This window comes from Phodopus roborovskii, unplaced genomic scaffold (genome assembly GCF_943737965.1).
Source record: "Phodopus roborovskii unplaced genomic scaffold, PHOROB, whole genome shotgun sequence".
NCBI classification, from domain to species: domain Eukaryota; kingdom Metazoa; phylum Chordata; class Mammalia; order Rodentia; family Cricetidae; genus Phodopus; species Phodopus roborovskii.
The window spans coordinates 3,547,294-3,574,506 of NW_026126459.1; the positions used below are offsets into that span (position 1 = coordinate 3,547,294).

The 27,213-nt window shown below is 49.0% G+C and overlaps 2 protein-coding genes and 1 non-coding gene across 3 annotated transcripts; all 3 read left to right on the forward strand.

Moving 5' to 3' along the window:
* The first annotated feature begins 6,617 nt into the window (after positions 1-6,617).
* Positions 6,618-9,840, forward strand: Lgals1 (galectin 1). Its single transcript, XM_051189347.1, has 4 exons — positions 6,618-6,777; positions 7,957-8,036; positions 9,272-9,443; positions 9,631-9,840. The coding sequence occupies exons 1-4, from the start codon at positions 6,769-6,771 to the stop codon at positions 9,775-9,777; spliced, it is 408 nt and encodes a 135-aa protein (XP_051045304.1). The 5' UTR covers positions 6,618-6,768; the 3' UTR covers positions 9,778-9,840.
* Positions 9,841-14,925: 5,085 nt separating this feature from the next.
* Nol12 (nucleolar protein 12) lies at positions 14,926-21,097 on the forward strand. Its single transcript, XM_051189349.1, has 6 exons — positions 14,926-15,074; positions 16,288-16,393; positions 17,027-17,075; positions 17,564-17,706; positions 19,678-19,775; positions 20,032-21,097. Exons 1-6 carry the CDS (start codon positions 14,995-14,997, stop codon positions 20,198-20,200), a joined length of 645 nt encoding a protein of 214 aa, XP_051045306.1. The 5' UTR covers positions 14,926-14,994; the 3' UTR covers positions 20,201-21,097.
* Positions 21,098-24,484: 3,387 nt separating this feature from the next.
* Positions 24,485-24,623, forward strand: LOC127226238 (U4 spliceosomal RNA). Its single transcript, XR_007834853.1, has one exon. It is a non-coding gene; the product is annotated as a U4 spliceosomal RNA (small nuclear RNA).
* Positions 24,624-27,213: the final 2,590 nt, after the last annotated feature.

Here is a 27,213-nt window from a genome sequence, read left to right on the forward strand (position 1 = left end):
CAAAAACAAACAAAAAAAGCCTGTAAGCATTTTGTTTGCATGTGTGTGTGTGTGTGTGTGTGTGTGTGTGTGTGTGTGTGTGTATACCTGGTGCCCATGGAGGTGAGAAAAAGGCATCTGATTCCCTATAATTGGAGTTACAGGCAGTTGGAGGATGTCTATGCCTGCCTATGCTGAGGTTTCCAGAGTTTAAGAAGAAAAACCAACCCAGGATGTGGGTAGCATCATTCCACAGATTGGAGGCCCAGACTGAAGAAGAAAGGGGGCTGAGCCTGGCATTCACTTCTGTTTGTTGACAGCAAACAGTGTGACCAGCTGCCCCATACTTCTGCCACCATGTCTTCCCCACCATGATGGACTGTTGGCCCTCACACCATGAGCCAAAGCACACCTTCCCTCCCTGCCTTTGGTTTTTTACCGTGTAGTCACAGCAATTAGAGTCAGCACAGAAAAGTGCTGTTGGAAGTGGGGCTGCTGTTGGGAGAAGCCTGGCCACGTGGTTCATAGATCTGAACTGGGTTATGGGAGGAATGTGGAAGAGTCCAGAGCTGCTGGCTAGAGAAGTTCAAATGCTATATACAGAGCTTAGTGGGCCGTTAAGGTCCAGAAGATCACAGAGGACAGTGAACAGTAAATACCATACAAGGTTTCAGAGGAGGATGTGGACTCCATCAGATACTGGGCTATCGGCCATTTGTGTTCTATTCTAGCAAAGAATTAGCCTGAAAAGTTGTATGAGTCTGTATTCAAAAGCAATAGACTAGTTTGTTTAGATTTTATTTATTTATTTATTATTTTGATTTTTTAAAACAGGGTTTCTCTGTGTAGCCCTGGCTGTCCTGAAACTCACTTTCTAGACCAAGCTGGCCTCTGCCTCCCAAGTGCTGGGATTAAAGGTTGTCATGGCCTGGCTAGAATTTCCAAGATAGCACTACATCCAAGCTGTGGCATAATTGTAGATCTAAAGTGAAGCTGTGGCATGGTTCTTAGATCTAAAGTGAAGCAGAAAGTTGGAGAGAAACTGGGTAGAGAGAAAACAGTTATAATGGTTAAAGAAATAGTGCCGTGACAGAAAAACTGAGCACTATGCCCGAGACAAGAAGATCCTTTGAGAACAAGACTGCAAACTCTGAAGGAGACTCAAGTTGTGAAAATGCAGTCTTGAACCAGGTGGTGGTGGCTCACAATTTTAGTCCCAGCACTCAGGAGACAGAGGCAGGCAGATCTGAGTTCAAGGCCAGCCTGCTCCACAGAGGGAGTTCCAGGACAGCCAGTGCTACACAGAGAAACCCTGTCTCGAGAAAAAAAAAAAAATGCAGTCTTTAAAGCAGTTTGAAACTGTGGGAGAGATCCCCTGCTCAAACATCACCCGTAGGGAAGGGTTATCTAGGTGCACCCACCAGGGCACACAGACCATGTTACACCTGTGGTAAAGGGTCCAGCCCATGCATCAAGCTGTCAGCAGAACTTGGCAGCATATCTGCAAAGTTCAAGTTTTTCAAGCATGCAGACTGCAAGTCACCAGGTTGTGGAGGTTCCAGAAAACTGCCAGACTAGGCAATGTATACCAGGGTTGGAATCCCTGTAAGAAAGCCCTAAGAGGCCATTATTATTTGAAGCTATGAAAGTGAGGCTCCAGTTAACCAGGACCTCTGCTGAGGAAAGCTGTAGGTGTGGGCCCAAAAGAGGCTCCATGTGCAACAGGCCACAGAATTAGAATGGGTGGGGCTGCTAAGGATGCTAAGACCGGAAGCTTCAGGGTTGGTATTTTCTCTGATGGGTTTCAGGTTTGTTTGCATCTGATCCCATTCTTCCCTTTGGGGATGGGAATGTTTACCATTGCATTCTGGAAGAAACTTGTTCCCTAGTTTTTCTAAGAGTTTATGGCTAAAATTGTCTTGAGTCTCAAGTGAGTCAAAGTCCTGGACTTTGGGCTTTCAGACACTGTTAGAACTGTTCGGACTTTTAGAAATGAACTAAATGTCTTTTGTGATAAGAGATAGATTTGAGAATTTGGGGCCAGAGGTGGAGTGGGTGTATTGAACTGAAGCATTTGAGTTGAGACACAAGTGACTAGCCATCTCCCACTCCTCCCTCTATGCCTTTCTTGATATGATGGACAGTAATGTCAACCATGAGCCAAAACAAACCCTCCTTCCTGAAGTTATTTTGTCAGATATTTTGTCACAGCCATGAGAAAAGTAACTAATACAATGATTTCAAAGTGATATGCTAAGGCATATATAAGGCTTAGGCCTAAGCCCTGGAGGTTGGGGCTTGTGATCTGAAGAGGTCAGACCCCAGGTTGATAAATAAGTGGAAAAGTGACTGCCTGGAAATGTGGGACAGTGGGTAGCCTCCAGGAGGCGCAGCGTTGTGGGGGGGTACCAGCAAGGTACCAGGAGTTGGAGGAGGCACCCCCAACACACACCCTTATCCTTCACGAAGATTTCCAGGTCAATGTTTTCCTCAGCTCCAGCTCTCTGTGAGAGCATAGCCAAGTGCCCTCCCCCTCTAGTTTCCACGTCCTTAAACTGCTATATAAGATGTGGGGGAGCAGGTCAGGTATGGGATCTCTGGGTCCCTCCCCACTCTGTCTTCAAGGACTCAAGTGTGGGAGCCAACTTGGTGGGTGCTGTGAATGGTACCCATGTGCTTCATGGCTCCATGCCAGTGCTGGCTGGAGGAGGTCCAGACTGTGTCAGGGCTGGGGAGGAGATAGAGGGCCAGGAAGGGCATTGCTGGCTGGGACTATATGGACAAGCTAAACCCAGATCCAAGGGCTAGGTTGCAGGACAGAATTCCAAAAGTCTCTGCTGGCTGCTTCAGGGCTTGACCTGAGGGAGAATCTCCAGACCTGGGCTTTGGCCTTGGGGAAGGAAGAGGGAGAAAGCATTCGAACTCAATACCTGCAACCCTCAACTCAGCCAGGAATGATTGACATCATTGCTATTTTCCAGGATCTAGACATTATTCAGAATAATCCAAGACCCTGGGCTGCAGCCCCCAAATCCATGTTCTCCTCTGCCCCTCCTGCCTCTGCTTGGCATCTGGCCACAGCTACTGTTCCCTGGGCAGTTCACCAGGTGGGTGGACACTACGGAGACATGATATACTCAGATGAGCTAGGCTATGAAAGTGAGGCGCCAGGCATTGGGCCTGATAAGTGGATGCCATCACCAAGAGACCCTGAGAACTTCCAGGAGGGCACACAAGGGATTTTATCTCTGTCTGCCTTGCCTTAAAAGCCACAGTGCCTGTTATAAGGGTTATTAGCATCTGGCAAATCTGCACTACAACCCAGGTGGGCAAGGTTTTGCCAGACACCAAGGAAGGTAACCTTGGGAAGAAGGGACAAGGGGACTAGAAAAACCTACGCTCAGGTAGGCGTAGTGACTCACATCTCTTATTCCAGGCAGGACTGCTTCAAATTTCAAACCAGCCTGGGTTACATAGTAAATTCCAGTTCCAGGTCAGCTTGGGCTACAGAGTGAGAAAAAAAAAAAAAAAAAGTCACCTATGACCTGAGTCCTGCCCTACATTATCCTCCAGTAGAAAAGAGCAAGACTTCATACACAGTGCTGCAAACAGAGACTGAACAAGCAGGGTTAAAAGCAGAAACTGAGTATTCACTCCCCAGTCAGAAGAGACCCTCATACATTGTTCCTACATGGCCAGCCTGTGTAGACAGCACCTACAGAGAAGGGCCCTCCCCACTCAGACACTTCCTCTTCCTTTCGGGTCATAACCTAGCAGGAATAGCTCCTGGAGCCCCAAGCTCCCAGAACCTGGGTTGGCCTGGCAATTGCCTGCCGAATCTCTGGTCTTCTACCTGGAATTCTGCCTGATGTGTCTCATTCCTGATGTGGCAGAGGGGCACATGTAGAAAAGAGTGGAGGACCAGGGTGGGGCCCTACCAATCCCTCCCTATGACTGAAGTCTGAGAAGGCCCTACCGAAAAGATCTAAGCTTCTATGGTTAGTTTCCCAGGTAACTGCCTGAGGGTGGGGTTGGGGACTGAGGAGGCAGCCCAGCCTCACTGAGATCTGACAGCATCTCTCCTGTGCCCTATAGGCTTCCCTCTCCTCCTGTCCTGGGTGGGCTTTCCTTATCTGTTAGGAGGAGCTAGAAATGATCCTGGTAAGGCAAGGTGGATTGCTGGCTGGGCCCCAGATATGACTCCTGGTTCCACATCTGCATTTCTTTTCCTAGATGGCAGTTTTAGAAGGGGAATCGCAACTTGGGCTCACATGTACCAGATTCCCCAGTGTAAACTGAGAACCCTCTAACCAACTAGAGATTTTAGGGTATAAGAGGGAGGTCTGGAAGCCGGCAGGCTGGGCGTGGCTTCTACATTAATTAAAGAGATAAGTAGCTAGAAGAATGCTTGTTTAGCACATACAAAGGCCTGGGTTCAATCCCCAAGAAGACATAGACCAGGCATGATGTCACCGGCTTGTAACCCTGGCACTTAGGAGGCAGGAGAAGGGGATCAAAGGCGAGACCAGGCTGTGCTGCATGAGACTCTTACAAAAGAGGCCAAGAAGGTAACGGTAAAAACCACAGATGTATTCAATGTGAATAAATGGGGAAAAAGATAAAGCAGTCCAGTAACCCCAAGTCTGTTTTTAGGGTGCTGATGTGTCTTGTTTTTTAGGGGGGTGGTTGTTGCTATATTAGCCATTAAAATTTTATTTGTCTATTATTGTTTTTGTTGTTATTTTTTTTTCTGGTTTTCTTTTGGAGGGGATTGGGGTTTTGTTGTTGGTGGTGGTGGTTTTGTTTTTTGTTTTGTTTTGGTTGTTGTTTGAGACAGGGCATCTCTGTATTACAGCCCTAGCTGTCCCGGAACAAACTCTGTAGACCAGGCTGGCTTCTAACTCACAGAGATCCACCTGCCAAATGCCAAAGTAAAGGTGTGTGTCAACACTGTCCAGCTAGCTGTTATTTATATATTTGTTTGTTTATTTTTGAGCCAGGTTCTCATGTAGTGGCCTTGAATTTCTGACCCTCCTGTCTCAGCCTCCCAAGTGCTGGTATTACAGGCATGAGCCACAATGCACTTTCAGCTTAAACATGAGAAGAATTGGGGCAGATAGCAAGAAGTATACATACTTGAGCAGACTGGCCCTGCAAGATGGTTCAAAGAAGTCCCATTGTAAAAGGGGGCAGGCAGGTGCTCACTCAGGAGAGGGCCAGTTCTGTTCCTGCAAGTACAGACTAACCTCAGGAACAATTGTCCTCATGTGAGGGAGAGGCTGTCCTGTAAGGCTTTGCTTTTCTGGAATCCAAGTTCTCTGCAGATTTGGGTCAGTGACTGTCTCTGTCTCCGTGCCTTTGGCTTAGAAGGAGGTTGAGGTAGGTCAGGAAAGTTGAGTCAAGCAGGAGTCTGAGCCAAAGTATGGAGACAGATCGAAGAAAACACAGAGGGCAGATTCATCCCATCAATAGTCTTCTGGGCCCAAGGGAGGGGTCCAGGCTTTTCGGCAAGAGCAGCTTCAGAAGTGCCTTGTTTTACCACTTAACCCTCCATTTGCTCTGTGAGCCTCCCTAAATTGCATCTCACCCCATAACTATCTCTATCTTCCTGGGACCCTCAGGCAAAACGACAATAAAACCCTTTGTCTGGCCTATAAGACCCTTCATGATCCTTGACTCCTATCTCTCTCCTACACACTCATCAGCTTGTTCCCCAGACTTGGGCTTCTCATAGCAAAGTCTTTGCCCAGTCCTTCAAGACCCTGCTTTACATCCCACAGTCTTCATTCCACCACAGTGGTGTTTCTATCATTGCCTTTCCCAGAGCCAGCACAGTGTTATTTAAGTAGACTAATGGTCAGATTCTAGCCAGTCCGTGGATTCTGAGAATAAGGACTAGGAGGGGCTCAATTTTGAGTCCTCTGAGGCCAGCCCCAGGGCTAGACACATAGTAGGTGCTCAGGAAAATATCTGCTAAATGGATGGCCATGTCTGGTCTCCAAAAGTGAGAATGAGACCAAGCGTGCAGAGCTGGCACACCTTTAGGGCCAGGGATGTCAGAGCCAGGGCACCCAGAAGGCTCTGCAGAGTCCAAGGTATGAGCCAAGGACACCAGCGTCAGGCCTGGCGCCCAGCCCAGTCTTTCTTTAGCCCTAGTGAGCCGCACTGAGCTGCAGCCACAGTATGCTACTTCCGGGGAAAGCCCGGGTGGGGCCTGGGCTTTGTGGTCCTTCTCAGCCCTCCACAGAGGTCCACAGCCAGAGCCACAGTCGGAGCCACACCCCAGTCTGCCAGGCTGCAGCCTCTTCTAGTCTTCTCTAATTTTCTGCAGGCAGGCTCTATAACACACATACCCTCACCAGCTGCGCTGGGCCCCAGGGCTCTCTGCCTGCTGGCCCCAGGCCCCTTCCTGCCAACTCTTGAGCCTCACTCATCCTCAAACTATTTTCCACTGACTCCCCCAATCTCAGCCACCGCACAAATCTTTTTTTTAGTGGGAGGCGAGAGATGGGGAATAAGGGGCGGCGCTTGGACCCTGAGGGCGGGACTAAGGAGGGGCATTCTCCTCTCTGACTGGTCACCTCTGCTCTAAAACTGGATTTATAGTCCATTGACTCCGCCCCTAGTGTCCCTGTCCTGACATCAATTGGCCTAACCTACCGGAGGGGCGGGACTCACCGGGTCTGGTCCAGTTAAAAGGGTCAGAGAGGGCTTGGGGTCCAGTCACTCGGGTGGAGTCCTCGGACAGCTGGTGCAGCCTATTGCAGGAAACGTCTCTTCGCTTCAGTCATGGCCTGTGTGAGTATGAGACCCTCTACTCCAAAGTCTAGGGGATTGAGTAGCAACAGATGGGCATAGGAAAGTGGCCAGTTTAGGACCTGGTCCCAGCTGTGCGGCCTTGGACAGGTGTTTTCTCTGATCATTAGTAGCCACAACTGCAAAATGGGGGTGGTGGGCTGGAGAGATGGCTCCGCCATTAAAGGCTAGACTCACAAACAAAAAAATGAGCCTCTCTGTGTTAAGAATACCCTGGATTTTTCTGAGTTCCGACACTATACTTAACATCTTGCAAGGTCCAATATTCGGGCCCCTTTGCGGTTTTCTAAGAAGTAAAAAGGGTGTGGCCGTCTGGGGGAGGGGGGAACATTTTGGCCAAGGCTATTCACTGCTTCCCTCTCCTCCACTGAAGAGGCTCCTGACACACACACACACACACACACACACACACACACACCACACCACCCCCCTCAGCTGTCCCTAGTCACAGAGCCAGAGCCCAGTAGATCACCCTCTGCTCCAGAAAAACGTAAAAACCTCCTGGGCCCAGGATAAGCTGCTGTCCAGGCCAGGCTGGGGCTATTCCTGACTGCTGGCCAGCTGGGGGCCAAGAGAACTACTACATGCATTTGCACTATTCGTCAGGGTTCAAATGTCAAAGAAACCCCTCAAACAAATTAACTCCATCTACCCACCCAGACAGGTGCCCAGCAATGTTCACCCATCTGCTGGGCTCTCCTCTAGTTTGCTAAATCCACCATGCTGCTCTCTGGCTTCACTTTCCTGTAGAGCTGGGCTGCTGGGCTGGGCCTCTCAGCTTCTCCACTCCAGTCCCCGTGTACCTCTAGGCAGAGCCTTGAGGGGAACTTGAGGCTGCTTTCTCCCTCCCGGAGGAGCTAACTGAGGACTTAGGAGGTCACACTCCATCTTCCCCTCCACTCTAAGTTTAAAAAAAAAAATCTTTTAGGCTCTGTCCTGTAGAACAGCCATAAGTTCTGCTGGGAATGAAGACTGTCCCTAACCACAGGGGCAATCAAGACTAGAACTTACACCTTGTCCTATCCACCCACCCTACCTCTAGGGCTGCTTAGGATACCCAGGGTGAGACTGACCCCATGCCCACACCCCAGGCCTCTGCAGGTAGCTCAGGCCACGTTCGAACTCGACCCTAAATGCAGCTAGGTGGTATTTTCTACACAGGGTCTGGTCGCAAGCAACCTGAATCTCAAACCTGGGGAGTGTCTTAAAGTTCGGGGTGAGGTGGCCCCAGACGCCAAGAGGTGAGAACGGAGCAAGGGATGGAGGCGGCAGGGGTGGTATTCGCAGGACTTGGGTCCGGAGGCTGGGAATGGGTGAGGCCGGCTGGAGCCGCTTCTCCCCAGCCCTCAGGGGGTTAATGGTCAGCTGCAGATGCTGCGTTTTCTGGGTGAGTCACTTCCTCGCTGAGTCTGGTCTCCCTTTCCCTCCCACCCACTCTCTTGGGGATGGAGTTTCTTAAACCAAACCAGCTGCCGACTCAACAGCTACTAGGTTTAACCCCTTCCCTTCCGCCTAATGTGGGGCGTGGCAAAGAGGGAGGGATCAGCCACGTGCCTGCTGCCTGCGGCAGGGGTGGGGGTGTGTGTGTGGAGGGGGCGGCTGTGGGGCTCAGTCTTTTCTTTCCGTGCTTCGCTCTCTTTCCTCATTGGTACAGTCCCTATCGCCTATTTTCTCAGCAACCACGTGACCTTAGACCAGTCAGCCTCGGCTTTTTCTTTTTCTTTCTTTCTTTCTTTTTTTTTTTTCTTTCCTTTCTTTTCTGAGGAGACAGGGTCTCATTATGTAGTCCTAGCTAGCATGGAACTTACTATGTCTACCAGGCTAGCCTCCACGGAGATCCACAGGCCTTTGCCTCCCAAATGCAGGGATTGAAGTCTGCTCCTCCACACCCGGAAGAGCCTGGGTTTCCTAATAAAGCCAGAGGGAAAGTTGTGGTGAGAACGCCAGGAGCCAGATTTATCAAGGCAGCTAGCTGGCTGGCTGATGGTAGTGAGTGCCTGGGCCTGTTCCTCTTTCTTCCTATCCGACCACAGTGGCAAGTACTGCTACCAGGTCCCATGCAACAGATCAAATCCTGTGTTATTATTTGCACTTTTACTCCACAATGAAGGGGTATCTGCAGAGTGTCCTGCTTTGTGCCAGGAACCAGGGATTCAGACACACAAGACAGACAGGACATCTGGAGAGTTACCCCCTTGACAAAAGGGACTGACACCAATTAATGTCTGGGAGAAAGACCCCTTCAGTGAAGCCCCCATTGCACAGACAGTAAAGAAACTGTGGCTCAGAGAAGAATGGCAGGGTCTGACTCAGCTCACACATGGAGGCCAGAATTAGAACCCAGGTTCCTGGCCTTCCTGTTTGACCCAGTTTCAACAAGGTGCATTTCAGGCCAGCTGCTGATACTGCATTTTCTCAGTGAGCTTTGGGTCTAGAGCCAGCCAACATGGCCTCAAGCCTACCTGCTACTCCCTAGCTTTGTGCTGAACCTGGGGAAAGACAGCAACAACCTGTGCCTACACTTCAACCCCCGCTTCAACGCCCATGGGGACGCCAACACTATCGTGTGCAACAGCAAGGAGAGCGGAGCGTGGGGGACTGAGCATCGGGAGCCTGCCTTCCCCTTCCAACCAGGAAGCACTGTGGAGGTGGGCAGGATGGGGGGCTGGGTGGACTGGACAATGATGTCTTTAGTGTTCAGAGCAGGCTGATCCTTCCTGGCTATGTGATTCCCACTCTGAATTTATTTAGGGACTTACCTCCATGGGAGCTGTTATCCAGGCTCTGAGCTGCTCTAGGGTGTCACTCACTGTCCTTCTCCACCCCTCTCCCCAGGTGTGCATCACCTTTGACCAGGCTGACCTGACCATCAAGCTGCCAGATGGGCATGAGTTCAAGTTCCCCAACCGCCTCAACATGGAGGCCATCAACTACATGGCAGCAGATGGCGACTTCAAGATCAAGTGTGTAGCCTTTGAGTGAAGCCAGTCAGTAGGCCTCAATAAAGGCAGCTGCCTCTGCTCCCCACAACCCAGACCTTCATGTAAGAGTGTTTGTGTATGTCTGTGTGAGGGGTCCTGCCCGCCCAGGCCTGATCAATCCTCACTCCCATTCACTGTTCGGTGTGTCCCTCTTGGTCCCAGTGGCCTCTTCTCTACCCCTATATTCTTCAGGTCAAGCAGGTTTGGTGCTAGAGGGTTTGATGCTAAGAGGGTGTGAACCAGTCCTCTGGTGACAGGCACAGAACAGTGGGAAGTGAAGGAGAGATGAACAACAGAGCTCCATTTATTTGCCTTCACTAGGGCCAGAAAGCCACTGTGCATGGTGCCTCATATTTATAGGGCAGACAGATCACCACGTGTTGAAGATCAGTCTGGACTAGTTATCGAGTTCAGGCCAGCCTGGCTACATGGTAGAGTCAGCTGGGTATAGTGTGCAGCCCTATACTACTAACTACTTGGGAGACTGAGGCACAAAGATCACTTAGAACTAGCTTGAGCAACATAGCAACACCTCTTATAGGACAGGGGTTGTAAGTCAAGGGACTACAAGCTGCTGCTACAAGCTTTGTGCTTATTAGCTGATCTCTCTGAGTCTTGGTTTTTCATTTGTTCAGGAGGATAATACAAAATTCATATGAGGGTTGTTATGAGGTTAAATGAGATTTTAAGGAGGCCAAGTCCTGCTCTGGGTATATCATGACAATGCCCTGTAGTTTGTGGTCTCTTATTCTCCCTTTTGGGAGGGAGTCTTCAAGACAGGATTTCTCTGTATAACATCCCTGGCCATCCTGGATCTCTCTTTGTATTGTATCCCGGGTTGTCCTCAAACTTGCAGAGATCTGCCTGCCTCTGATTCCCAAGTGCTGGAACTTAAAGTGTGTGCCACCACTGACTAGCTCTTACTATCTTTTGATGCCGACCAATGAGAAGGGGAAAAAATGGGCCCAAAGAGACAAAATGACTCCTCAGCAGCTACCACATGGGGAAGCAGGCTTCCTAGCTTTATGATCCTCAGCCACATGGTCACTCCCATGGAGCCCAAAGGCAACTAGAGGACTAGACTAGAGTAGAAGCTAACACTGTGGCCCTAACAGTGGGAATCTGATCTGGTGTCTCAGCCCTTTAATGTGGTCGGGTACTGAGTGGGTCCCTTCAGGGACATGGGGCAAGGACTGGGGTTGCGAGGCTGACTGGAAGACCTACAAACAGGTCTTCCAGGGGCAGGTGCCTGCCAACACTAGCCCAGGTTCTCCTCCCTTGGGATGCTGTTCTTCACTGAGCCCTGTCCCACCCAGCAGTAATTAGGGAAGATCCATGGGCCACCATCACACACACACACACACTCTTTCTCTTCCCAAGAAACAGCTGAAGGAACTGAGCCAAGGTTCTGGAAGGCTTCAAACATGAACCTTGTTAGTCTCTCTGAAACTCTCAGATATAGGGTATGCTATCCTGAGGCTGGGGGCAGGCATGTGTGAGAGCAGGCATGTGTCATTCTCTAGGACATCTGGCACCATCCTGGTAGGGTCTCTTGCATCCCCAGCCTCAGTTTCCTCATCCATAGCAGGATGGAAGAGATCTCATATAGGTTGGTCCCCTGGGATTCAGGAAGGGGCACCTGTAGAAGAAGGCCAAAGAGAATGGAATGCACATGCTTAAGGCTCCCATGAGGCCACACCCAGTCTGAGGCTTCCTAGCAGCCCCTAGAGAGAAAGGTTTGGAACCATGGCTGTGGAGGAAGCGCCCTCTGCTGGGCTATAAAGAAAATGTTCCCTAGACTTTCTTCCTGTCTTCACAATTCACTATAGGGTTCTCAGACAAGAGCTAAGCACTAACCTAGTGTGAGGGATGACGACAGAGGAGAAGGGAAAGACTACTGGACATGGGATCAGAGAGACCCGAGTTCAAACACCAGCTCCACTGCTGTATGTTCTTGAACCTGTTATACAGCATCCTGTGGCTCAGCTTCCTTTTCTGTCAAATTGAGTTAACAGTGGTACATACTCTGTGTGTTTGGAAATTTATCGTCTCTGTACATGTGTGGTGCCTGGCACCTGGTGGGAGCTCAGAAAATGCTGGTTCTCTTCACACCCTTTAAGGCTCAGTGTTTCCCAGGAGCCTAGCAAACCAGTCTAGTGAAGTTAAAAAGACCACTTCTTAGACCATTGGTGCCAACCTCAGCACACACCCACCCCTCTGTCCAGCGGTCCTCAAGCTCCCTTTGGAGCCAAGGATGATCTTGAACGGCTGAGCCTCCTGCCTTTGCCTCTTGACTGCTGGACCTGCTCTCAACTGTGTAGCCTCAGGCTGCAGCTGACTGAGCCTGACTTCTCAATGAAATGGGGGTCAGCTCTCCAGACAGCAGGTAAAAATAGCTAAATAAACAGCCACTGCTTGTCTTTCTGTGTGGAATCCCCTGCTGCCTCTGGCACTTATTAGATACCCAGTAAATGCAAAAATAATTGCAAGCAGAAATCTAGCCACAGCCACAGGGTAGGATGGAGCAGCAGGTGTTAGTCCCACAACAGAAAGGAGGCACATTGTGGCCAGCACAATGCCTCTATCCAAAGGGGAGATATCAAGAGTGTCAGGAGGGTGTGGTCCTCAGGGGGCAGAAGTGACCACTCAGAAGTGTGTATGTCTAGTGCTCTGTGGCTGTGGACTAAAAAGAAGTTCTGAGGCCTGACTTGGTAAATGAGAGCCTGTTTCTCTTGCTAGCTCCTTCTCAGACTCCTCCCTGATTTGTGCATCACCCCCCCTTTTTTTTTCAAGACAAGGTTTCCCTATGTAATCCTGGCTGTCCTAGAACTTACTTTGTAGACCAGGCTGATCTTGAACTCACAGAGATATGCCTGCCTTTGTCTCCTGAATGTTGGAATTAGAGGTATGTGACACCACATACCTCTTAAGTGACAGCTTGCCTCTCTATGTGCTTGGTACACACTAGGCATTCAATACTGGCTCTCCGGGCTTCTATCTGGAAAACAACTGGATCCTAAGAGTCTGGTTTTTGTCCAGATGATATACATTACCCTGTGTACCACCACCTGTTCTGGGCCCCTTCCTTCCCTCCACATTGCAGAAGGCAGTCCTGACTCCCTGCATCCTCCTGAGCTTCTTCCTGCAGAGGCCTTATCCCCTGTACTATCATGATCACAGACTTGGCCACAGGGCCAGTCCTTACAGTCAAGAACGTGAGCCATGTCTTCAGCACCCAGCAGGGAAGCCAATTGTACAATGAAGTCTCTAAAATCCATCTGGTGTTATTTTACCCAATGTTTCACATTCAAACCCCTGTGGTGTTTAGTAGAAGGTGTGTTGTTAAACTCCCTTTCCATACTTGGGGCAACTGAGGCACATAGCTGATGTGGCTTGTGCACCAAACCTGAGTATGGCAGAGCAATGTATTACACACTCCTGACACAACACACTTGTTTTTATCACTGTCATTGTTACAATAACTCTTTCCTGACAGCCTGGTCCCACAGCTGCATCAGCCCCAAATGAATACTCAAGAGACTTCTATTGATTATAATACTGTTGGCCAATGACTAGAGCTTCTTATAGGCTAGATCTGTCTTAATTACTAACCCATTTCTATTAATCTAAGTATTTTCATGTGGTCTTATCTTACTGGAATAAGGTTTGGAGGCCTATTATGGCTCTGGCATCCTGCCTGGTGACTGCACTCTGCCTACACCTACCAGAATCCTCCTCATTTCCTAGACCCACCTCTCTTGCTGCCCTATTGGCCACAGTGTTTTATTCGTCAACCAATAAGATAAGCATATTTACAGAATGACATTTCCCATTATGTCATGGCTCTCAAACTTTGTTGCATGCAGAGCAGTAATCAGGGACATCTGAGAATGTGCTAGAAATGGATATTCTGTCCAAATGTGATGAACCACAAACCCTGGATCTGGATTTCAGCAAGCCTTCTAGGGCATCTAGTGCATGCCAAAGTTCTGGAACCCTCTTTTTGCAACAGCCCTACAAAGTCACAATTATCTGTGCTTTATAAATAGGTAAGTGAGGCACAAAGAAAAAGACAATGGGGACAAGGGCTCTGGGGAGATGGCTCAACAGCTAACAGCTCTTTCTTATCTTGAAAAAGACCTGAGTTTGATTCCTAGCACCCACATGATGACTCACAACTATTTGTAACTCTAGTTGTAGAGGATCTGATACCCTCTTCTGCACGTGTGGGCGCTACTCCACTCATGTGGTATACACATAAACTCACTCAAGCAATTGTTTTTCTTCTCCTGTTTAATTTAACTTATTTGTTTTTGAGACAATGTCTCCCTATTATGTAGTTCTGCTCTGGCTGTCCTGAAACTATGTAGACTAGGCTGGCTTTGAACTCATAGACAGCTGCCTGCCTCTGCCTGCCAAGTGCTGGGATTATAGGTGTGCATCACCACCACCTGGTTGTTTTAATCTTAAAAAAAGTAAAAAGACAATTGCTCCAGGGCCACACAGCTGATAAATGAATACCAGTGTTAGAATCCAGGTAGTTTCCCTCACTCATGTAAATCACCAAAGAGTTGACATTAGAATTCAATTAGGATGAATTTGTTTGTTTTTGATTTTTCAAGACAGGGTTTCTCTGTGTAGTCCTGGCTGTCTTGCGCTGTTAGACCAGACTGGCCTCTAACTCTAGAGATCTGCCTGCTGGCGTTAAAGGTGTGTGCCACCACTGCTCATCTAGGATCAGTAGTTTTTTGTTTTGGTTTTGTTTTTTGAGACGGTTTTTTGTTTGTTTGTTGTTCAAGTCAGGGTTTCTCTGTATTGTTTTGGAGCCTGTCCTGGAACTAGCTCTGTAGACCATGTTGACCTCGAATTCCCAGAGGCCTGCCTCTGCCTCCCGAGTGCTGGGATTAAAGGTGTAAACCACCAACGCCCGGACAAAGATCAGTAGTTTTTAGCCATTCATGAATAACTTCATATTGAGCGTCTGCTAGGGCCACGCTAGTGATGGGATGAATCACGGGGCCTATTTCTCACTAAAGCCATCCTGGGAAAACCTGAACTGTGAGAGACAGGCTGGGAGGCTCCTTTAAAAGGCGGAGACAAGTCGGCGGAACTGTAGAACAAGGCCACTGAACGCGCTCCCGGACATGTGACACTGCTACACACAGAAGCGGAAGCGTTTTTGGCTCACGGCAGCCACGCTTCCGGAAGCTTCCTTGTTATGGGCCGTAACAAGAAGAAGCGAGATGGAGATGACCGACGGCCTCGGCTCGTCCTCAGCTTCGATGAAGAGAAGCGGCGGTGAGTGCTAGGGTCGAACCGGATTCCTGTCAGGCTGCCGGGAGAGGCCTTGCCGGGTCCAGGACGGCGCACGTTCACGCAGAGGGCCCTTCCGGCTGCGCCCCTGGAGTGCCCGACCTGGTGGGTTGGTGTCGCCCGCCCTTCTCTCGCAGATCCCGGTCTGCGCAGATCTGTGCTTTGGATCGCCCGAGTCCAGCCTGATCCATGGTCCCAGCATACAGCTGGCTCCCTATCGTCGTTTACGAACGGCGAGCGAATGGGATAAGAGAGATTTATGTCCATTCATTTTCTCATACTGTGTTCAACCAAGCTTGGGATCTGGAGGCTGAACCTCTGCGCTTCAGTGTCACCGTAGATAAATGGCACGCTGTAGTGGGTCTGCGAAAACCCTAGTGCAGCACACCAAACGAAACTGCAGTTGCTAGGCCTGGTGGTGTAGACCTGTAATCCTAACCACAGGGATGCTGATGCAGGAGAATTACAAAGTCAAGGGCTGCAGAGAGAGAGAGAGTTCAAGACAAGTCTGGCCATTTGGGCGATGTCTCTGTCCCCAAAGCAATATAAACTTATTAGTTTAGGTTTAACCCTCCAGTACAACAACAAAATCGGGACCAGAGCAGAGATCAGATAGTAGGAGGAAGCAAGAGTTGGGAAGGTGGGGGGCATCCTTAGGACCCCACCAGTGGGGTCTGGGTGAAGGCCTTCATAGAAAGCCCAATTAGAGGTGACTCCTACCAGTGTGGAAGCAGCCCCCACCTGCTCTGTGTCTTTGTGTGTACCCACCAAGGGGGCAAGGACCTCGGGTGAAGTAGGTGCCCTGGAGAAAGAAGCCTGGGGAAAAGCATACTATGTGTTAATGTTGTTCTTAAAGATAGAGCATATAATGAGACATAGCTTACAGCACAGGTGTGTGGTCTGTTACACCACCTAGGATTATCTAAGTACACCTTGATGGTTCCGTTGGGACTAGCAACTCATTTCACATAAGGTACCCTTGTCATTGAATGACAATCATGTTCTCTGCAACCTTGGATAAGTACTCTAGTCTCTCCCTCAGTGTCCTTACCTGTAAAATAAGGACAGGCTGTTGAAAGGGTAGAATGTGTTGGGTAGGATAGATAGAGCTTGGCCCTTATAGCACTGGGAGTTTCTCTAGAGCCCTTCTTTCTTTGTGGTTCCTCCCGACTGACTCTCCCCTGCTTTCCTTCTTCAGGGAATACCTGACAGGCTTCCACAAACGGAAGGTGGAGCGGAAGAAGGCAGCCATTGAGGAGATAAAGCAGCGGCTGAAGCAGGAGCAGAAGAAGCTCCGGGAAGAGGTGCAGTACAGAGGAGGATGGGGGTTTGGAGGAGTGGGGGCTCACCTCCCAGGGGAGGGGAGGTTTTGGATGGGTCTGATGGGGGCAGAGCAGGAGGTGTGTGAGCATGTACACAAGTAGGCCCTGGGGGTGTGAAGGACGAGTCTTCTCTTGAGCTTGCTCTATGAACCATGGTCTCACACCATGGAAGTGAATAGGGCTGTTGCCTGGGATTGACTGAAAGGCTATTCTCCCTTTGTTCATTTCTGTTTTAGTACAGTCATTTCTGTGACCGTAATATAAAACTTTTGACAAAAGCAACTTAAGGAAGAAAGGGTTTATTCTGGCTTTCAATTCAAGCACACAATCCATTGTGGCAGGTGAGTTAAGGCTGTAGGAGCTTGAATCGGCTGGTCCCATCACATCCAGAATCAGGAAACAGAGTGATGAAGGCATGCTGCTGCTCAGCTAGCTCTATTTCTCTACCTAATATAGCTCAGGACCCCAGCCAGGGAATGGTACCACCCATAGTGGGCGGATCTTCTCACTTCTAGATAATACTCCATAGATATGCTCAGACGCCCATCTCCCAGACCATCCTAGATTCTGTTGGGTTAACAATTAACACTATTACATCATCCTATTTGACTTCAGCGCCACCAGGAATACCTGAAGATGCTGGCAGAAAGAGAGGAAGCACTAGGTAAGTTCCCAGCTAGGTCTTATGTGGGGAGCATCTAGTGAGCCTGGGCTTCTGTGTCCCCTGGTAGGGATAAGGAAGAATGGGGAGAAAGCTGGATAGAGGGTGATTTTCTTAGCCATAGAAATCTTGGTGGTGATGAAGGGGTCAGGGGTGGATCAGAGACCAGGGGACCCAAGCCACATGGTAAATTGAGGCTGTGCAGAGAGCTGGATGGTACAGTTATTGCTGTTACTCAGTTTCTCCAAAGCAGGGAGAAGCTGGAGCACAGAGGGATGATGGTCATTTCCAGCACTTTCATGTGGGTGGGGATTCTGGACCACTCTGTATATGCAGAAAGAAAGGGTAAATGGAGGAGATACAAGGAAAGAATGGCTGGCTTTAGAAAGGCAAACTGTATGCCAGTCCCCTTCATCCGGGACTAGGAGGGAGGCTGGAGCCTGGCAGCCAAGACATGGCTGGCTGAAGGCTGGTCTCTGTCTACCTTGCAGAGGAGGCAGATGAGCTTGAGCGGCTGGTGACAGCAAAGACAGAGTCGATGCAGTATGACCACCCCAATCACACAGTCACTGTGACTACCATCAGTGACCTGGACCTCTCAGGAGCCCGGCTGCTAGGTCTGCCCCTGCCTGAGGTAGGTCCCAGGGCAGCCCTGGGGAAGAAGAGATTGAGGGGTAGATTGGTTTGTGGGGCTGCTCAGTGCCCATATAGGGTTTCCTGCTGGAAGTGTGCCCCTGGCAGCTATCTTGTGTAGCTCAACTCATCAGTCAGCTGAGTGTTGCCATGGTAGACCTGCCTATTTATGGGGGTGAGTAATCATGATGCAGGGTGAGGCCCTTGGTACCGAGTCCAGCTCAACAGACCACTTACAGCGACTGCAACCATTGCATGACAAGCAGAACATATGCCCTTGGCATATGTGCACAAGTTTGTAATGTGGGTGTTGCATCCTCAATAATTTGTTCAATAATTGAAAACAACAGCATCCAAGTAAATGGAACAAAACCCCTACTCCACTTCAAGCTATGCCCATGGCTTCTGTAGGAATTTCTATATCAGAGTCCCTTCAGGACTGCAGATGTTCAAGTCTTTTGAATAAAATGCTGTGGTATTTACACAGAATCTACACATGTCCTTCCTTGCCCTTTAATTCATCTCTTAGTTACTTAGAAAACTGAATTCCGGGCCAGCGCGATAGCTTAGGGGTAAAGGTGCTTTACTACCTATTCCACAGCCTGAGTTTAGTCCCTGGAGCTTGGAAGGGGAGAGCTGGCTCCTACAGGTTATCCTTTGACCTACACACATGCTGGGGTATACACGTTTCTCTCTCTCACACACACACACACCATCCCAATACACACACACTAAATAATCAAAAACAAAACAATCTAAATACTCTCTAAGTCCTGCAGTGTTCAAAGAATAGCATGAGTCTGGGTCTTTGAGAGATGACTCAGCGGTTAACAACACTTTCTGCTCTTGCAGAAGACCCAGGTTCAATTCCCAGTACGCACATGGTGACTCACAACAGGCAGGCCAGCATAGTGCCTGAGTCCTTACAACTGTAGTTCAAGGGGATCTGACCCCTCTTCTGACCTCTACAAGTACCAGGCATGCATGTGGTGAATAGATACACATGCAAGCAATATATTCATCAATTAAAAAAATCTAAAAAAGACAAGAAATATATGCTCAGCACAAACACCATGTCTCCTTCCAGATGTTTTATTTCTTTTCATTCTGTAGCTGGTTGACTCCAACTGCCCAGACTACAGTATAAAGAGCATTTCCAGCCTGAGGATGCAGACTGTCCAGAATGTGAGGCCCTTAGGTCCAGTCTTCAACATTACAAAACAACAGAACAAAACCACACACATTGCCAAGGGTAGGCACACAAGGCTAGGTGAAGGCAGGAGGGTCATTAGTTCAAGACCAGCCTGGGCCCCTATCTCAGAGGGAGAAAATTTCTGTAGTGTCTACATCCTGGAAAGCCATGGCCTGACTGATTTCTACTTATCTGCTTTATGCTTGTCCTTCTCTAAGGCTGACACAGTGTGTCTTGTCATTTTGCTGATGTTGCTGTTGGTGAGTGTTTGGAAACAAGCTGTCCTTTTTTATCATTCTGGTTCTGCTAGTGTGACAAACACTATAACCAAAACAATTTAGGCGGAGGAAAGGGTTATATGTCCAGGTCACAGTTCAGCATAGAAGGAAATCAGGTGAGAAACTCAACAAAGGAACTTGAGGTAGAAACTATGCTCACTCTGACTCATTCGCTCTCTAGTTCATAATTTGCTAGCTTTTTCATCCAGCTCAGGGCCACCTGCCTAAAGAATGATGCCACCCAGTGTGGGCTTGGTCTTGCCCATAGACCAACTTAATCGAGGCAATTTCTTAATTGAGGCTTCTCTCAGATGACTTTGGGGTATGTCAAGTCAGCAATTAAGGCTAAACAGGACAGACACACACAGTGCATTTCTGCCTAAAGCCTTGTCTGAGCTTTATGCAGGCCTTTAAGGTGCTGGCCAGACTTCTGTGTTAAAGATAGGACTGCTCAGGGTGCCTATGCACTCCCTGTAACAGTCCATGTCCTTTGTTTCTCCAGCAAGGGGTCCTGGATGGGTCCCAGGAGGAGTTGTCATCCATGGAGAAGCCAACCAAAGCCTTGCCTAGGAAATCCAAAGATCCCCTCCTATCTCAGCGGTAAGCTTTGGCTTGTGGTTCCTGGATTCCATTTCTGTCTGGTACTAGTGGCTAAGCATGTGGACCTACCCTAGACTAGTGGGGGGAAGAGCCTGTTAGGCTCTGTAGAGCCAGACCAGGCAGTTTGAAGTGTATTTGGAGCTTTTCCCAGCTTCTCATCCATTAGTCAAATGATCAGTACCCAGCCTCCCACCATTGACTGAGTCTCAAGGGTAAGCCAGGGCCCTGGCCTTACCAGCCTCCACTTTCCTTCTAGCATCTCCTCCCTCACAGCCACACTGCATGCACACAGTCGGAAGAAGGTCAAGAAGAAACACCCTCGGCGGGCCCAGGACTCCACCAAGAAACCTCCCAGTGCCACTCGTACCAGCAAGACCCAGCGCCGACGACGGATGAATGGAAAAGCCAGGCACAGTGGGGAGTGAGCCCTCTAGAAGCCTGTGGGTCCCCAGCCACAATCTGTGGCTGTCCCTGCAACCCAGCTATGCTGAGTGGTAACTGCAGTGTAGGCCAGAAAACCAGGACTTCTCCAGTGTGGGGCCATCCTTGCTTGGGAACCAGCCTGGGGTTTGAACCCAGAAGCAATGGGCTTTCTAGAGCCTTGGCGCCAGGAGCCTGCAGATATGTGTTAGGGTTTCTTCACAAATGTACATCCACCTGGGTCTCAACAGTTCTTGAAGTCCCTCACCTGTGTGCTTGTGATTTGTCCTGTCTTTGGTGCCATGCCCCAAAGTTGTCTTCTGGGATGGTGGGAATGGTCAGGGGTCCATCTTCTACTTGTAGGTTTTCCTGAGGGTATTACAAGGTCATGTCATATCTGGGTCCCCTAGAAATAGCTGGAGAATAGCATGTCCCTTGTAGAATCCAGAGCTGTGGCCAACTGTGGTAGTATATGGTAATATTGCAGCAAGGAGACTGAGAAGGGAACTCAATTCACAGTCATCTTTAGCTATATAGGGAGTTTTATGCCATCCTGGACCATCTTGTCAGGTGGTGTCTGAAGACTGAGGTCTAGAGTCACCTATAGTCAGGGATGGGAAGCTCAGCTCAGGGTCTTCCTTGGAGCTGGCTTGGCCTGGCCTCAGCCCCTCCCTCCTTTCCTGCCTTCTCTGCTTTGGGAGAAGCAAGGCAGGAAATGCAGGGATTTGGTCCTCATGTGATGAGCCTCATGTGTGTTTCCCTGTGTGAACCTCCATCAGGACCACCTTGAGACTGGAATATGAGTAGTATTAGATACTTGGTACCACACCAGGATTACACCTCATGGCTCACAGCATGTCCCTATCTCTTCATTAGAGATGTCTGCCTCTAGTCCCTTTCTCTGGTGATGTGATGTCATTTTCGGCAATTCACTGGAAGTGAGATGCCATATACCTTTCCTGTGTGTCATTGGTTTTTCTAGCTGACAAAGGAAATTGAGTCACAAGTATGGCCAGTTCTCAGAACAGGAAGGTGGAAAACTTGTATCTCCTCCCAGGATACAGCCATATACACAGGGCACCCCCCTACACACACACACACACACACACACCTGAAAACTTAAGTCTTTCCCCAGGATCCACCCATATACACAGGGCACCCCCTACACTCTCAGCTTAGACTCCTTCCCTGTCTCTTCATCCTGGGCAGATTTGGGTCTGTGGGGACGTCATCAAGAGTAGTGAGGTTAATTGGGCATGGTGACACACATCTCTAGTCCTAGCACTTGGAAGCAGAAGAGGAAGGAGTCATGTAAGGTGTAGCCTAGTCAGGGCTACAGAGAGCCAGCCTCAAAAAAAAAAAAAAAAAAAAAAAAAAAAAGTTATGACGTTACTAGGACAAGCTTGCACATGTTTGCAGTCCAGGCAGTTCATGAGGCCTACTGTAGGAGACCCCCAAATTCTCTGTCAGCTTGGGCTACATAGCAGGACCTAGGACAGTGAGGTTCAACTCCATATATCAAATGTTCACAACTAGTTCGTGTAGTAAGGACTCTTGGTCTGAAAAGAAGAAAGGAACCAGCCTGACGCTGGGAAGGCTAGAAGCTGGGTGGCAAGCTTTTAGATCTTACTTTGTGCTTTGTTTTGTTTTGGATAGCTGCCTCACAGGCCAAGATAACTGCTTGAGCTCTAGTCATCATATCTGCATTTCAGCTAGCAGAGAAGAGGAAGGGATGGAGAAGGACATAATCATCCCTGGGGATGGGGGTGGTGGTGTGTGTGCTTCCTGCTGGAAGAGAAGCATCAACCCTGGCTATTCTAGGAAGGGAAGTACCCAGAGGAGAACTATCGGATGATTGGGATACAGCTAGCAGGCTTTTCCCTAGGAAGAGCCAAGGGGAGGCTGACTAGCAGCTAACAGCCCCCAGCTGGGACAACAGTGGGCGGGCAGTGACTCAGTCTAGAGAAGGCAGGCGGTCCAGGCTCTCCAGAGCAGGACAAGGGCATTTGAGAAGACTTCTAACAGACGCCTAGAAGGCTCATCTTGAGCTGGGCGACAGGAGAGGATGCTGCCTGATTCAAAGTCCCTGGAGAGCAAGGGATTGTGGGTTGAGAGAAGGAAGCTCTCACCAGGCTGAATGAAATCACCGATGCGGCTTTATTTTAAAGAGGCCCCCTGGTGGCAGTGAGGATGTGTACAGGCAATCGGAAACAAAACCCTGACAAACAAGGGAGAGGCAGGTTTGCAGGCTTTAGCTCTCCAAGCATTTTCATGTCACTTGCCAGGTTCAGGACACTGCAGATAAATGGTGAGCAAAGCAGCTCAAAGTGCTGTGAGCATGTGGTGAGGACTCCAAGGAGGGAACTGAGGAAAGATGGTAGCTCTAACATCAATGACAAAGACTAAGGCCACCAAGCTGGGTAACCATACCCAAAGAAACAAAGGCCTCTCTCTATTCCAGAGGGGATCATTCTGGGGTTCCTAGGCAAAAAAACAACCCTTGAGGATCATGAGTCCTGCCCAGGGTCTCAACTGAGAGCTTTTGCTCCAGGTGGGGGTGGCAAAGAGGCCTTCCTGGAGGGAGTAGAATTTGAGCCATCACACGGCAATGAAGATCTATATTTCACCATTTCTGAGAGGTCTGAGCTTACAGTGGCTTTAGTCACATTGTTGAAAGCCACCTCGACTTCATAGCAACACTTGTGGTCCCTTGGATGTAAGCAAGCTTCCACCACCAGTCTGATCTTGCCACCGTGCCTTGGACTTTATCCCCTTGACTGTGAGCCACAGTCAATGTTTACTAATTTTAACTCTGTTTTCCTAGGCAAGTAAATAGGTGAAAACAAGCCTGGCTGTGTGTGGTCATCCCAGAACAGCTCTGATGACCCCAGGAAAGGTCATCCATATTGTTCTGCTCTGCCACGTAGTCCTCTGCATTGCTCACCAAGACTCTGAACCCTCCATTACCAGTGGAAGAAAGGACTGGGCGTTCCTTCCCCTTTGCCAGGTGAAGACACAGGTTCTGGGCTCGAACAGGGGGATCTCAGCCAGGCCCCTGACTCAAGCAAAAATGTGGATGGAGCAGAGGCCCAGTAAAGTGACAATGCAGGTTGATGTGTGTCTAAGTTACAATTGTTGCTGCGATAAAATACCATGTCTAGGGGCTGGAGAGATGGCTCAGCGGTTAAGAGCACTGGCTGCTCTTCCAGGGGACCTGAGTTAATTCCCAGCAACCACATGACAGCTTACAACTGCCTGTAACTCCAATTCCTGGGGAACTGACACCCTCACAGACAAACATGCAGGCAAAACATCAATGCACATAAAATAAGAATAAATAAATCATTTAAAAAATGAAAAAATGATGCCCCAAGTAATTAGGCTACTAACATCTCAAACCAAGAAGCCTGGTCACCTTGGAGAGGCTTAAAAGAAAAAAGAAAAAACTGACAAAAAAAGCCACTTATGGGAGAAAGGGTTTACTTTAGCTCCCAGTTGCAGGTGACAGTTCACCATAGCAGGGAGTTAAGGCAGGGCCTTGGAGAGCTAGTCACGTCACATCCAGTCAAGAGCAGAGAGCATAAATACAGGTACTTATTTGTGCCCAGCTCCCTCCCTACATTTCAGGAAACTCTTGTCTGTCTGTCTAGGGAATGGTGCTGTCCACAGTAAATGAGTCTTTCCACCTCAACAGTAATCAAGACAACCCCCCCACAGACATGTCCACAGGCCATCCTGATCTAGGGAGTTCTTCATTGAGACTTTACACATGATTGCAGATCGTGAAAAGTTGATAATTAAGGCTAACCATCACATCACTTAATGCTGAAGACCTGAGTTTGATTCCCAGAACCAACATAGCAATGATAGGAAAGAACCAAGGGCTGTGCAAGACTATTCTCTGAGCCAGATTTTAAATCGTTATTACTATTAGTTTATGTCTTCTCAAGACAGGGTTTCTCCATAGCCCTGGCTGTCCTAAAACTCTGTAGACCAGGCTGATCTCAAACTTACAGAGATCCACCTGCCTCTGCCTCCAGATTGCTCCGGTTAAAGGCTTGTGCCGCCACCACCCAATTTATTATTTTTTTTAAGATTTGTTATTTATTGTGTATACAGTGTTCTATCTGCATGTATGCATGCACACCAGAAGAAGGCATTAGATCTCATTATAGATGGTTGTAAGCCACCATGTGTTTGCTGGGAATTGAATTCAGGACCTCTGGAAGAGCAGGAGAGCCATCTCTCCAGTTCCCACCATCCAGCTTATTTTTAAAACATGTCTTGTGAGCTTTTCACAGTGGCAGTATTGTAGCCAATGAGGTTTATCCAAGATGCAATTATTGCTAATTGAAAACTTTTCCTAAAACATGTCTTGTAAATATTTTGCCTGTAAGTGTACCACATATGTGCAGTACCAATGGAGGTCAGAAGAGGGCACTGTACCCCTGGAACCAGAGTGATGGGTGAGCTTTGTGGGTGCTGGTAACCAAACCCGGCTCCTCTGCAAGAGCAACAAGTCCTCTTAACTGCTCTCATTTCTCCAGCCCATGGGAGTTCTATTGGACCTGTTCATAAACAGTCAGCACAACTGGACCTGTTGACTGTTTACCTTCCCTCATAGAAGAAGGGACAGAGAGGATCATGGGACCCTCACTGAGTATGCCAGCTCCCCACCCCCATGAGTGGTATGCAATTCTGCTCTAATAGGATGCGGTCTCAGGCTGTAGATGAGGAAGAACTGGGGGGGGGGGTTTCTCCACCTATGCACCTCTGGGGAAACCTTGGTAGAGACTTCCCAGTGCAGCATTTGTAGGGGAGCACTAACATTTCTGTAACCCTCACTCTAGAAGGAAGCCCAATGCACTCCTTGGCTCTGCAGAGGAAACAGTGATGGAATAGTGCCTAGGGTGGTTGTTGGATCCTTGGAATGGGTGGGCACTGCTTACACCTTCCCCTGGAAGAACTTTTAGCAAACACCATTCTGCAAAGTTGTCTTTTTGCTTCCATGAATGTGTCCTTCATATGTCAATACAATAAAACAGTCAAGTTAAATCAGTATGAAGCCAGCAAGTCCAGAGCTTGAGCAGGAGACAGCAAGATGAATAGTGACAGTGGTCACTGCCATGACTGCCTCCACAGTGCCCTCAATTGAACCCTCTGAACAGCTCACAGAGACCTGTGTAGGAACTGCATGGTGCCACAATGAAGGCTGGGGGATTCTGGGCAGTTTGCTAGAGTCTGACTTCCCTCTGGTAGGATGAGGATGAGGAGGCAGCAAGGGAGGGAACAAACATGGCCATGTGGGGATGAGAGGGTAGCTTTGTCTGCTGGCTGCTGTTTCCTGGACTAAGCTCTCTGGGCCCCACCATCCTCACCCATCTCTACAGAGGGGCCTCATCCCATAGTTCTCTGCTCCCTGCCTTCTGCCATCCTCTTGGGCAAACACTCCAAAGTGAAGGTGAGTATACTGACTCATGGTGCCCAACCAGACCCCTCTCCTGCTTTCTACTCCAGGTCCTGCCATCCTTCAGCCTGTGACCTGTCCAGACCTATAGGCTCATGCTCTCTGGGTCTTTGCTAAGATGCATGAGCCTCTTGTTCTTCAATGAGCCCCAGCAAACATGACTGACAAAGGGCTCCATAAATGTTTAATGAACTGGATTGTCATGTGGGCACCCTCAGTTGGCTCTAGGTTGAATTGCCAGGTAGGGACAGAGCCTTGCTTAGTTTCAACTTAGTTGAAATACCCATTCTGCCCCAGGCTCAGAGAGGTCAAGTAACTGTCTCAAGGTCACCTAGCCAAGAAATGTTAGAGGCTGACCCTGAACCAAGGACTCACTAGTCCCTGTCTTACAGCTAGCCAGGACATGGAGGAAGCACATTGGCTTGTCAGCCAGCTCCATGCTGGGCAGGGATGGCTTATTCAGGGCCTTACGTCTGCCCTTAGAAAGAAGCCACATTTCGTTCATGCTTTCTTTTCTGAGTTCTTCACCGGACACAGGTGAATGAGAGAATTAGCAAATGGGAGCATTCCCATTGAGTCAGACATCCCAAGATTTTTGGCCCAATCTGGTCTTTATTAGCTGTGCTACCTTGGCAAGTCAATTGACATCTCTGATCTTCGTTGCTGTATATAAAGACCTGGCTTAGGAGCTGGAGTGTACCCAGTGCACAATAGAGTTTAACTTGAAAAGTTAGGGTGTGGCTGTACATTTTGTGGCTGAGCCCAAGTCAGTGTTCAAATGGAGGTTAAGATACCTGAGCTGGGATGTTCTTTGGTCCCTGATAACTCTGAATGCAGTACCCGGAGTGATGTATTGATGGTACTGTATTCCATTCATATTTACTAGCTGTCTGGAACTGTTCTGCCTGAACAATTCATTTAGTTGGTTGGTTTCTGTTTTTTTGGTTTTTGTTTGACCCGCTCTCATGTACAGCAGGACTCCAATTGGTTCTGCAGCCAAATCTGGCCTTGATCTCCTGATCTTTCTTTCTTTTATTTATTTGAGACAGGGTTTCTCTGTGGCATTGCCGGTCCTGGAACTCACTCTGTAGACCAGGCTAGCCTCGAACTCATAGAGATCCTCCTGCCCCTGCCTCCGGAGTGCTGGGATTAATGGCGGGCGCCTCCACCGCCGCGCCTACCTCCTGATTTTCTTGCCTTTACTTAGGCCACTGCTTCTACTGTCCCCACCTCCCAATTGCTGGATTTACAGCCTTTGGTTTTGCTTTATGGGAGTGTCTCGCTCTTGCAGCCAGGCTGATCGAATTGTGCGCAATCCATTCTCCTGCTTCAGATTTTCAGGAGCTAGATGAGAAGTATGTGCCACATCACACTGGGCTAGCCACACTTCATACTTTCCATGTATGCATTAGTGCCTTTTAAAAGACCTTAGCTAGAACGAGCCAACGGGAAACAGACAAGAGGCCACTGGGCCAGCTTCAGCCCTCAGACCCCATGGGGACCTGACTGGAGGCAGGCGAAACGTGCTGTGCTTCGGTGCTCCAAGGTGCC

What these genes read in the sequence shown, in the direction of transcription:
- Nol12 (XM_051189349.1), top strand. Translation starts at nt 14,995, where the DNA reads ATGGGCCGTAACAAGAAGAAGCGAGATGGAGATGACCGACGGCCTCGG. An exon ending in TTCGATGAAGAGAAGCGGCG is followed by an intron (nt 15,075 to 16,287) that starts GTGAGTGCTAGG and finishes TTCCTTCTTCAG; the next exon opens with GGAATACCTGACAGGCTTCC. An exon ending in AGAAGAAGCTCCGGGAAGAG is followed by an intron (nt 16,394 to 17,026) that starts GTGCAGTACAGA and finishes ATTTGACTTCAG; the next exon opens with CGCCACCAGGAATACCTGAA.
- Lgals1 (XM_051189347.1), top strand. An exon ending in GTGGCCCCAGACGCCAAGAG is followed by an intron (nt 8,037 to 9,271) that starts GTGAGAACGGAG and finishes GCTACTCCCTAG; the next exon opens with CTTTGTGCTGAACCTGGGGA. An exon ending in AACCAGGAAGCACTGTGGAG is followed by an intron (nt 9,444 to 9,630) that starts GTGGGCAGGATG and finishes CCCTCTCCCCAG; the next exon opens with GTGTGCATCACCTTTGACCA.